Genomic DNA, 12,888 nt, shown 5'->3' with positions numbered 1-12,888 from the left:
GCCAAATTCAGGAAATAAATAACCTGGGTTCTCCAATAAGATGACTGGAAAAAAAGGGCAAGAAAAACAATGGTTACAGATTAACTGCAATCGTTGCGATCTGTATTTGGATTACAACTGAAAACACAGACTGTAAAGCAGGGAAACCTGAATATGTACTGGATATTAGGTAATACAGAGGCTGTTAATTCTGTTAAGTGTAGTAGTAAGCAGTGATAATAGTGTTGTATTTTTAAAACATTATTTTATCTTCTAGAGCTACATACTGAAGTATATGGATAAAGTAATATAATGTCTAATGCTGCCACCTTCAAAATGAGGGGACAATAAAGTTAAGACTGACAAAATGCTGGTTAACTGTTTAAGTAGGATAATGGGTAAATGAGGGTTTATTTCACTTGCATCTTTTTTTCCACTTCTGGGTCTGCTTAAAAACTTTTTAAACATTTCCGAAAAAGATCAAACATAAAATTTTCTGAACAGACTAATTTAATATGAAACAATCATTAAGTTACGACCTTCCTTTTTTTCTTAACAAAATACACCTCACTTTTTTTTTTCTTGATAATAAAGATGATACACAAAAATCAAATGTGTATCATATCAGTTACCCAGAAGAACCTGGTCAAGATTTAGTTCTTTGAACTTTCAGAAAAACTGATCCCACGTGAGGAAAGGAGAACCCTCTGTATTTCAAACAAGTAAAAAAATCTGTCATTTTCACATGAAATTATATAATCAGTGTCCTTTGTAATTTTATAACACATTCAATAAAATCATAGAGCAAACACTAAATGTATATACTTCATAGCAATAACATTCCAGAAAACATTATCTATATGAAGTCTACTCTGTTAAAACCATGAAAGAGCAAATAAATTTAACTACTACTACAAGGTATAATTCTAGAAGAACTGGTTAATTGCAGATTTGGGCAAATAAGCAATATCCAAAGTAATAAAAATTTTAAAAATGAAAAAATAATATAAAAATGATAGATGCCAAGTAAGTTTTAAAAAAGGAAAATTAGAAAAACATTTCTTTTAAAATGTGTGCAAATTAGTTGATAAAGAACACAGAAACCATTAATCTAAATACTTTAGCTTTACAAAACTACAAAGTGACCTTTAAGAATGATTATGAAACTGAACCAACCTTGTCAAAGCAAACAAGATTCAGTTGTCCACAGATGTTGATCCTTTGGGGACTGATACAGAAAATACCCACTTTCTTCAGTCTTCTTTGGGCATACACAATGCCAGCGGTCATTGCAGCAGGAAGTGCAGGCGGCACAGTAATTGTAATGATATCAAGAGACTCGATAATTATATCCCCAACTTCAACCTACAGTTAACATAAAAATAAATGTCAGACCCCCTAATATTAAAATTTATTAATCCAATGAGTATTTCTTTAATTTTATATATTTATTAAGCACATATGTATTCATCTATTAATTATTTATAATTTTTTTTCCCCTTTAGAGATGCTGCAAAATAGCTCAATGAATCATCAGTGGGCTGTGAAATGAGAGCTATTATTTTTTTAAATTCCTACTTTAATAGCCCCATATACTTCATACACTACATACTTCAAAGTAAACATTTTTAGATATTGACTCTTACTACTATCAGAGTCTTTACAAGTGATAGAAAAAGAAATCTGACAAGGTCCCTTAGAAATATCTGCAATTCAGTAATCACCGGTAATTTTAATGCTGAATATACCAGAGGTTAAAAAAAGAAAAAAGAAGAAAGCTTTTGGTGAGTATGTGATCACTCCTCTCTTAAGTCACAAGAAAGCAAATAAAAGACCATCTAAACCTGATAAAAACTTTCTGCTATGATGGTGATGTTCTACATCTGTACTTTCTAACATAATAGCTACAAGTCTCATATGGCTCTAAGTTAAATTAATTTAAATTAGGATTTCAATTTTCCAGTCTCGCTAGATACATCTCAAATCCTCAATAGCCACGTGATAATTAAGAATCAAACTCTATTAAGGGTTTCCCACATACATACCTCATTTAAAATGTTATTGATAATAGTGTAGATAAACCCAATTGCAGCCACACCCACTAGACACAGTAGAAATAAGTAGGCATCTCTGTAGAGTTTAAAATCAGTTGGTTTGGGATACAATATGGAGCGAACAAGCTGTCCTTTGGAAGTACTAAATCCTTTTTTAAAAAAAAAAGTAAAGAAGAAAATGATTCTATAGTAACTCTATAAGAAAATGACAATTATCTTTCAAAATAGAATCTCTTTTTAAACATGCAATAAGCATCAAATGTGCTAAACCATGCAAGAAAAGATTAAGTATTTTCTACCTGTTCTAACTACTATGGCTTTGACAAGTTCTCCAGTGTAGAAACGAGTCTGAATAACAGTTGTCCCACAAAACAAAGTATGTCGTCTATGTGTTTCTGGACTATATAATTCATCTCTCGTTCCTTTCATGTCCACTGAAGGATTTGGCAAATTAGTTTTTGTCACCGGAACACTTTCTCCTTTTAAAAAAAAAATTCATAAATTAAAGCATAGAAATCAGTATCAAACATACAAATCTTGAGTTGTTACATTTACTAAATGTTAAATACTGTTGACAACAGTTATTGAAAGTTCTCAAATGTGAATAATACAGCTTAATCAATCAGCCTTTTGTCTTCCAATTTCCTTACCCAGAAATAGCAAATCTTGTCTTCCACAGTATTTCTCGAAAGTCATCTGTGACTCAAATGTAATCACTTGGAAATAATTACATCAAGTTTCATAAGAAGACAAGGTTGTTGTCATCACCTCAGCACCTGTTCTGTGATCACCACAGCACCCCTGAGAACTAACTTGGGAAGCACTCTGCAACCCCAAGAACACACAACATGTGAAGATCCAGTCCTATCTGCCCTCACCTCCCAACACACACACACACACACACACACACACAACGAAGAGAACAGACATCTGAGCAAAGAGGAGTACGGTAATCCTCTAATAGTAACAAACAGACAAATCATTTTACTGCTACAATGTTATGCTCTGTAGCATCTACACTTCTTGTGTCAAGGGCAACAAGTGTGCAGGGATGTTTATGTGCATGAGTGTGTTTTAAGACAGACTCTTAATAGTTAAAAAATGTATTATATAAGAATCACTTTCTTGCCAGACTGACTATGACAGTTAAAAAAGTCATATGATAAAAAGGTATAAAGCTCTACCTCTAGATTCTGAATTTCCAAAGGGAAGTTATTTTGAAGTCTATTTCTCCCCAATTTAACAAAAATATCAACTCTTTTATTCCTACATTTTGCACATCAAAGTGAACAGCAATAAATATGCTGTGGGGAAAGAACTTTTTTCCTAGTCCCTTCTTATAAAGCATTTCCTCCTGTCAGAAGAATTAACAGAAGCTGGACAAGAGATGTAAGCACCAGCATTATACTTTAGTATTACAGCTGAGTATAATGCAGGATTTGGTCCCCTCAAAAAAAAAAACAAAACTTCAATATCTATTACACGACATTTGTGAGTAAAGGATACAAACTGCATAGTTAATGCTGATACAAGCTTAATCAGTAACTACTTAGTCCTAATATCATTATAAGCAACTCAGCTAGTTTTTACTCATTTAATTTAGTTTACCTGTTAACATGCTTTCATTTACAATACAAGTACCATTAATAAGCACTGCATCACAAGGCATGACTGTCCCATTTAATGGAATGACCATGACATCTCCCGGCACAAGGTCTGTAGAAAAGATCTCTTCTATTTCTGAATTTAAGGAAAGAAAAACAAAGAAAGGTCTGAAAAGAGTATTCTTTAACTTGTAATAAAAATACAACAAACTAAAGATCTATCCAAAGGTCACCTGATCTCAGTAAGACATTAAAAATATACTGGAGTTAAATAAGAAAATTTCAATAGATGAAGAGTACTGACAGACAAAATTATTATTCCTTAAGCTAACAGAGCACAGTGTCTATAACGTGTCAGCTAGTTTGTCCCAGGATAGTACGCCAAGCGCACACAGTTAATGCCAAGTCCCCTCTAAGCTAAGAGATGGGTGGATTTCAACACTCATTTCAACAGTGGATGGTCAATCTTAGCTATCAGCCCTGTGAGCTAAACAGGCAGTAAGTCCACCCAGGACACCCCCCTGCAACAGGTACATAACCTCAGATTTCTATAATCCCTTGGAAACAGAGAAAAGCACTGAAATTTTAGCACTTTCTTTTCTAACAGCACTCTTTTCCTTACGGCTACTATTTATAATCCATATTGTTTCATTGTCTTCTCAATATTTCTAAAATGGTTCCAAATATCTTAGACATTATTTCAAATAAATGTATAAAATAAAACTATCATATATAGTTCATTATTTCCTTAGAAATTTATGTATTATATTCAAGTTAGTTAAACACTTTTTCCAAGATCTTCTCAAGTAAAAGGTGGCCTTATATTTGGGCATTCTTTCTTCCCCTACCCCTAGATTTTATTAAACTATGCTTAGAAGAGACTTACACTACTAGTTTTTAAGCAAAGATGGATGAGGAGAAAACTACTGTTTGTGATGTTGGCCCTTAGGACAAATATTCTTTTCTTTCTTAAAAAAAAAAAAAAAAAAAAGGTATAAGTAGTTTACTAAGCTAAGAGCAAAGAATTCTAAAGTTATTTAGCATGTATTAAGTATAATACTCTTCATTTCTTAATATGATCCTTTATTTTAAAAACTTGACTCAATACCCTCCTGCCACTTGAAATTCTAACCCTTAGGTATATGGGAAACTAAGTATCAATAATCTGTTGGACTACTGAGGGGGTAAGGAAGAAATACATTGAGAGATGCCCAGCATCTTTGGCAGTGGCAGAGTGGGAAGGGGAGAACACCAATAAACCACACATCTTAGGACTGCAGCTAGGAAAGGTGATATTATCAGCTAAAGTAGCAAGTGACCAAGAAGCACAAAGAAGAAAACAACCTGCTAGGCTAACTTGGGTTCACACTTGGATGAGGGATATCAAGTTGAAGAGAATGCAGACTGATTTGGTTTTCCTGATAAATCAAAGAGGCTGCTGTCTCCAAGACCCATGATGCTGAGTTGCCTCCCCTGTATCCTTAACCTCTTCCGTATCTCGCCAGACAAACCAATGTGTCCAAAACATTATCCTTCCCTACAATTTTGCTTCTCCTCCAGTGTTCCCTATTTAATTAAATGACACCAACATCCATCCCCCACCAGCCTGACACCACTCTATCAGCAAATCTTGTTCAATGCCCACATTTAAGTATCTTTCAAAGCCATCTCTCTACCCTCCATCTCCACAACCCTCACGCTGATTCATTTCATGCCTTCAATATTACTTCCTTCTAAGTAAGTCTGAACATGGCAATCGGAAGAATTTTTTCAAATAGGCAAATATGATCATATCACTCTCCTGCTTAAAACCCTTGAATGTCTTTCCACTGCCTTTTGGGAGAGTCCAAATTCCTTCACAAGCCTTAAAAGACTGTCTACCCTCTAAATGCTGCATCTGCCACACTGAATTTCTTCCAGTTATTGCAATGAACAAACTCTCTTTAATTTCCAGGCCTTTGGGCACTAGAATCCTCTTATTTCCCTCTTTCAGTTCAGTTCAGTCGCTCAGTCGTGTCCGACTCTTTGCGACCCCATGAATCGCAGCATGCCAGGCCTCCCTATCTATCATCAACTCCCAGAGTTCACTCAAACATATGTCCATTGAGTCGGTGATGCCATCCAGCCATCTCATCCTCTGTCGTCCCCTTTTCCTCCTGCCCCCAATCCCTCCCAGCATCAGAGTCTTTTCCAATGAGTCAACTCTTCGCATGAGGTGGCCAAAGTACTGGAGTTTCAGCTTTAGCATCATTCCTTCCAAAGAACACCCAGGGCTGATCTCCTTTAGAATGGACTGGTTGGATCCTCTTGCAGGCCAAAGGACTCTCAAGAGTCTTCTCCGACACCACAGTTCAAAAGCATCAATTGTTCGGCGCTCAGCTTTCTTCACAGTCCAACTCTCACATCAACCCTGCCTTATCACTTTCTCACCTATACTTTATCTGGCTAATTCAATCACTTACGACCCAGAGGGATGGTATAGGGAGGGAGGAGGGAGGAGGGAGGAGGGTTCAGGATGGGGAACACATGTATACCTGTGGCGGATTCATGTTGATATATGGCAAAACCAATACAATATTGTAAAGTTAAAAAATTAAATTAAAAATTAAAAATAAATAAAATAAAATATATATACTTGTTCAAAGCAGCCATCCTATATTAGAAGGATGTCTATATAGAAGACACCTATATTAAATGAGCTCTAACATCTAAGTTCCCTGAACTCTCCCTATCATTTATCACACTTCATTGTTCTGTTTTTCATCTGTCTTTCCAACTAGACTGAAGTTCAATGATGCAAGGACTATGTCCATCCTGAGAGCCTAGTATAGTGGCTAAATGAATGAACTTGATACAGAGACATGACTATAAATCCAAACACACACTTTTGTTTCTTATGGAACTACGTGTATATGCATAATATACTGGGCTTGCTTCACACATTAGTGCACAGTGGATATTTTTTTCTATTTACTTTTCTAAGAGTAAACTGAAGTACTTACCTTCATTTACTCTGCAAACTGAAACTCTCACAGTACTGTGAGCCGCCACCATGTCATGTAACATAATATATTGCTGAATCAGAGGAAAAAAATTTTGAATTCATTAACATAAACTCACTCCTCAATCTATTAGAAAGCAAGGGTAATATAAAATAAGCTAAGCTAATATATAGTGGTAAAGAACCCGCCTGCAATGCAGGAGATGCAAGACTCGGGTTCGATACCTGGGTCAGGAACAGCCCCTGGAGGCAGAAATGGCAACCCATTCCAGTATACTTGCCTAGATGATCCCATGGACAGGAGTCTGGTGGGCTACAGTCCATGGGGCACAAAGAGTCAGACATGACTGAAGTGACTTAGCACACAAGCTAATATAATAAACACATATTACTCTACCTTTAAAAAGGTCAAGACCAAAAGATTCAAAGATCATTCCATGTTTCAGCCCCAAACAAAATAAGAAGCATTTTAACAAGACAGGCCTAAAAACAGGAGATTCAGCCCTCCAGTATTCCAGTCTAAGATAAGCAACTAGAGACCCCTACAGTCCCAAAGCAATCAAGTGATACTCCGACTTGAAAAAGCATCTGCCTTCCCCCACCTCAAAAAGAGGGCAAAGGAGTACATATTCACATAACTAAAAGAAAAACTGTATCAAGAACGTGCTTTATACCAAACATCATTCTGCACACCTTATGTGTTATTACAAAGTACAAATACAGTTGTGAAAACCATAATAAATTGGACTCACCTTTCTTATGGCATACAGGGAGCTTATAATTGATACTACAGACATAATCACAATGGCTATAGCATAGTAATAGTATTCATCTGTGCTCCAGAGTATAACACTGAACAACTGGAAAATGTAAAATGGGTTGAGAACCTAAAAAACAAAAATTTTAAGTCAAACTGAATGAGATATTTAAAACCATACAGATTTAAGAAATAACTAACATGATACTAATAGGATAAGCTCTATAGTACCCTAGGGCAACATGTAACTAACTACCCAAAGAGTAGAGCAAGATACTACCTTTTTAGAAAAGAATCATTAAATTACTAGAATTTGACTAAGTAAGCTTAACTGAAATCGGGAGCATCCCGTTAGATTGATACCAAACCCAAATACAGATTCAGCTAGAAACAGCTAAAATGTGTGAATTTAGCTGTTTTTCACTTTGCCTTAGGAATAAAGCACATTTACTTTCAATAATTACTGTGCTGCAAAAGAGTACAAAATGTTTTACCAAATGGAACAAACATTTACTATTATGAACCTGAAACACTAATTTAGTTATAAGTCAAAAGTTCACTGAAGTCCAAAGAGAAGACAAATATGAGATAAGTTACACTGCTTTGCTTTCTCTAAGGAAATAAGGATTAAAACCTGAATGAAAAAAAAAAAAAAAAGATAAGGCGTCCTGCTAAACACAAGAAGCAGAAAATACCTACAAAAATAAAACCCAAAACCATTAGTGACAGAATCACCCATAGTGATAATTACCTTAAATATAAATGGATTAAATGCACCAACCAAAAAACATAGGCTGGCTGGGTGGATGAAAACATGTGCATGTGTGCACTTCCACACTTATTATTTCAGTGACTTAAAAAAAAAAAATTTGACAGAGGTTTGAAATTTCGAATCCAATTCTGAGAATATAAAGAAATATAAAAAAAAAAAAAAACCCAGGAAATTAACATGTGATACAGTATTATTAACAAAAGCACAGATTTTGTTCAAATTTCACAAAATTTTATGCTACTGTCCATTCTTTTGTTTTCATACCTTATTCAAGACTCCACATTCAGTTGCATTGAGCAGCTTCAGTTGCATGCAACAAATTCTGATAAATTCTCTTTTCAATTTTATTCTATTACAAATATTTTCTAACTTTCCTTGCTATGGCTTCTTACATACACCCATCATTTAAACATGGACATTCAATTTCCAAATACATGAGACCTTTAAAGTATCTTTGATATTAATTTCTCATTTAAATCCTTTCTTCTCTGCAATCACCTTCTGAATTTTTTTCAGTCTTTTAACTTTACTGAGGCTTTTAATGGCTTAGTCAAAGATCTCTAACGGTAAATATCACATAGCACTTGAAAGTATGTGTGTTATTTTCAAGTATATTTTGATATTGATTTCTAACATAATTCCACAGTGATAAAGAGAACAGACTGTGTGATTTCAATACCTTTAGACCATGAAATTTTTCCACCTTGTTTTATGTCCCTGGATATGTTCCAGTGTCTTTTGGTTTATAGTCTATGGGAACTTGTATAGAATTTGTATCCTGCTGTTATGTGAAAATTATATAAATCTTAATTATTACTATGTTGAATTGGTTCATACTGCTTTTTAGGTCTACTACATCCTTCTACTTTTCTGTCTATTTATTCTATTAATTTTTGAGAGTTTGATATTAAAACTCCAATTAAAAACCTTAATTTACTTAAAAAAATAATTGTAATGTATAGTGGAACTATATGTAACTTTCTTCTGCATTTTCCAAGTCTCCTGTAAAGGTGTTATCATACTTTCATAATCTAAAAAAATTTAAAAGATGTTTGCATCTGATTTGGCCAATAAAAAACCAATTGGCAGGTTTACTTCAAAAAAAAAAAAAAAGGAGTCCTGCTAAAGGACTTTGACTACCCAAATTTTATAGTATTTTTATCAATTTCACTAATAATCTCCAATATCTTAAAATTGATGTTTCTGTACTTTTCAAAGCACTTTTACATACATAATCCTATTTTACTTCAAAATCAAATAAGGCCATTAAAGGATTTACTACAATTTACTACAATTTTACCAATACAAGAGCAGCAAGTCTTCTAATGATCAGAGCTAGTTACTGATGGAGTCATGTTACAATCCAGTCTTTCTAATTCCAACTCCTTACATGTTGCTGTGCTCTAAAGCTCCATTACACAGCTACTCTCAAGAAATGATGGAAGGCAATCTAACTTCTACTCAAAGTATTGACCCAGTACAGCTAATTCTGATCTTTAGCCCAAAATCAGAAAGAAGACTGGAGAGCCTAACTCTCCCAGGCAAAGCCACTTACTCTCTTTCTTTACATGCCGCACCCCTTTACTTACACCTCCTCTGTGGCTCTTACAGACTGAAGTCACTACAGTAACTACCGACATGCATTCCCCCTAGGCTAAAGTGCAAGTTCCTCACTGTCACTCATCATGTTATGTTTTTATTCCAAACATCTGGCATGAGGCCTAGTCACTAAGAGTGTACCACATGAAGAAAACATGATAAATTATTTTTAAAATTGGGGGGTGGGGGGGGCAGACAGAGGTACACATCTGCAAAATAGGGCACGGTTTAGATGCACAACCTCCTGAGAATAAGAAAAAAATCTACCGACAAGAAAAGCAAACAAATCAGACAAAATAAAACAGTAATCATGCCCCCAAATGACTGATCTACTGGAGAAAGATCTTTCTGACCTTCCAAGTAAAAAAATAAGCAAAGAGAAGTTAGGAAACGAAAAAACAAGAATATCTTCTTATTACTTAAATCCTGACTCTTTTCAACTGACAAACCTATTGATCACAAATGTTAAGACAGGTACAGTTGTCTTACCTCCTTAACCAGGAGCTTAAAAACTGAAGGCACTTTCACAGCAATTTCATTTACTCCATAAAGCAATTTTCTATAACAGGAAAATATAATAACAATAATATTACATTATATTGTATTATAACAGTACAATTTACCAAAGGCACTGCATTAGATAAGGCTCAAAACACCAACTGCTCCTAAATTCTGGAACCTAAACATTCGTTTTTCTAAACAGTTGTCTTCTACAATTTAAATTCTCTATCTACAGTATTTAAATCAACATAGTCAATATTGGATAACTACACTGTTATTATTTTATCCTTTTTGTGACAAGTACCTCTCCCACTAATCTACAATAAACCGTATCAGCAAAAGATCTTCTTTTCCACCCATAAACACAATACAGCTCAACAATTCTGAACTGCAATTAATTTTTTCAAGAGACTACATAAGTAATTTGAGGTGTCCTATACTATTTTTCTAATAAGAATACTGCACTAAAAATGTTTATTTCAAAACAGCATACATTTGGAGCCTTTTTTTTAATGCTTAAGAAAAGTTGCTTAAAACCTTCCACTTAAATTCCTTATAATAGTACTTTCTAGATGATAAATTAATTCTCGTGTTTTATGAAGCAGAAGTCTGAATGAATGAATTTATATTGCAACCCTTTAAAAGAACATGCTACAGAAGTACAAGAAAATTCCTAATTTAATTTGAAAACGGCATTATCTTTACAATACATAATACACTGGTATACTTTTATACCTTAGCAAAGAATAACACTATAAAAAAGATATTGTCTCCCAATTTACAAATTTTCATTTTAGTACATCTGAGCTCATGCTTACAATTCCCAATATTTCAGTAAATCGAAGATGCTATCAATTGTAAGACATTCCATGATTTTATGTACTATCAAGAAAGATTAAAATGCTGTCAAGTAAAGGGTGACACTTCACCCACTGTATGACACACCCTCCTTTTAGAGATGTTAAAATGTAGGAAAGTGTGCACCTTAGAAATGATGAAATACAGTATATTTTCAGGGATATTCACTTCAAAATCGGCTTCAACACTTTTATAATTCTTAAACTGAAGAGTCTCACCCAAATAAAATATCAATAAGCTGTCAATTACTATGTTATAATATTTAAATAATTGTTAACATTACAACTATATGGTAAAAGGGTAAACTATATATACTACTTTATTTCGGAATTTTGATAATAGAGCTAACTTTAGTTGGATAAAGATTACCTGTAGGCATGCATCCCCTTTGTCAGTCCTGCACTATGCTTTTCATAAATTGACGTACAAGAAACACCTTCATCCAGTCCCCTAAATAAATCCAAAGTTTTTACTTTAAACAAAGTTTAAAATATCCAAATTTCTTAATGCCTCATTTTTCTATATTTCTGATTTTAAAGTGTGATTTCCTTACAAATAGAAACCCCTAACAAAAACTGAGACAATGGATGACAATTTTTAAATTTCTACTTCCTAAGATAAACAGTAATAAAAGGCCTAAATCTCAAATGTGGCAACTTCTAAGCTACACAATGTATCTATCACGGGATAAGATTATATAACAATATTATTATCCTTTAAGTCTGTGCCAAAGCTGTAACAGTTAATAACCAAAAAAATTAAAGGTAAAGTATGACTAACTCAAGTGTTTCAAACTTTACTTTTTATCAAGTTTCCCTTCTTAAATGTTGAAGCTTCACACTAGTAAGTCCTACTCAGTTATTTTTCTTTCTACAAAAAGCATCAATCTGAATTCTTCTCTCATTAAGGAGAAGTGCAGAATCCGTCTAAGTCACAGACAATGTCTAAAATCTGTAATGATTAAAACTGGGATTCGACTAACATACCTGCTTTCCTCTCAAGGCTTATTTTAACTGAGATACTATTCCCAAAAACTCTATAGAGAATCTAACACATCATTTAACTCCAATCTTTTTCTACTTTTTCCAAAAGAAAAAACTAAGCTCCCTAATTAACTGCTATCATTGGAATAAGTTTAAATCCTACAAGTTGCTATGGTTGGCAAAGGCTACACAGCAAACATGTTTGCTATTTTCCCCCAGGGCACTCCAAGTCAAAAATTTTTTAAGCACAAAATGACGGTTCACTGGGAGTATTCTCTAAAAAATAAGCAATGGTTCTTAACTAGGAATGGTCTTTACAACTAGGCAGGTGGAACTCCCCTGCTCCATTCCATAATATTCCAATTCTTCAGGAATACTAGCAATATTCTTTAGGAATTATCTAATTCTTTAGGAAATGTCTAAGGGAAAAAGTCCAAGCATGAATATTTTAAATGTTCATAAGGTGATTCTCTTTTTACTGCTAATATTAAGAATTCCTTTGCCACTCTCAAGCAAGAACACTTAATGGGTATTTACTATAATCACTTTAACAGCAATAAAAATAAAACCCTAAAGGAATTCCCTGGTTTCCTAGTGGTTAGTTTTGGGCTTTCACTGCAGTGGCCCAGGTTCAATCCTTGGTGAGGGAAGTGAGACCCCACAAGTTGTGTGGTGCAACCAAAAATAAATAAATAAAATCCTAGTAAATTCAGTCCTGATGTAACTTGAAGTCTCCATAAAAATGAAATTTTAAGAATTATTCCAATTTGTCCTACCCAA

At 34.1% G+C, this 12,888-nt stretch overlaps 1 protein-coding gene across 6 annotated transcripts in view; it reads right to left on the bottom strand.

The window, feature by feature from the left end:
• Positions 1-12,888, bottom strand: part of ATP13A3 (ATPase 13A3) — a 79,451-nt gene that overhangs the window by 42,294 nt on the left and 24,269 nt on the right. For 5 of the 6 annotated variants that reach the window (XM_059884753.1, XM_005201490.5, XM_024989650.2 and 2 more), the window contains 8 exons: positions 11,495-11,575; positions 10,256-10,325; positions 7,391-7,525; positions 6,640-6,712; positions 3,642-3,773; positions 2,333-2,512; positions 2,025-2,182; positions 1,156-1,344 (listed from right to left, as the gene is read on the bottom strand). In XM_059884753.1, coding sequence (XP_059740736.1) covers positions 1,156-1,344; positions 2,025-2,182; positions 2,333-2,512; positions 3,642-3,773; positions 6,640-6,712; positions 7,391-7,525; positions 10,256-10,325; positions 11,495-11,575 — 1,018 coding nt within the window. The remainder of the gene's footprint in view (positions 1-1,155; positions 1,345-2,024; positions 2,183-2,332; positions 2,513-3,641; positions 3,774-6,639; positions 6,713-7,390; positions 7,526-10,255; positions 10,326-11,494; positions 11,576-12,888) is intronic. The other variant, XM_024989646.2, reaches the window with a different exon arrangement.

The sequence above is a fragment of the Bos taurus genome, chromosome 1, assembly GCF_002263795.3.
Source record: "Bos taurus isolate L1 Dominette 01449 registration number 42190680 breed Hereford chromosome 1, ARS-UCD2.0, whole genome shotgun sequence".
NCBI lineage: Eukaryota > Metazoa > Chordata > Mammalia > Artiodactyla > Bovidae > Bos > Bos taurus.
The sequence above is the reverse complement of the archived record's forward strand: the minus strand, read 5'-3'. Positions and strand labels throughout refer to the sequence as shown.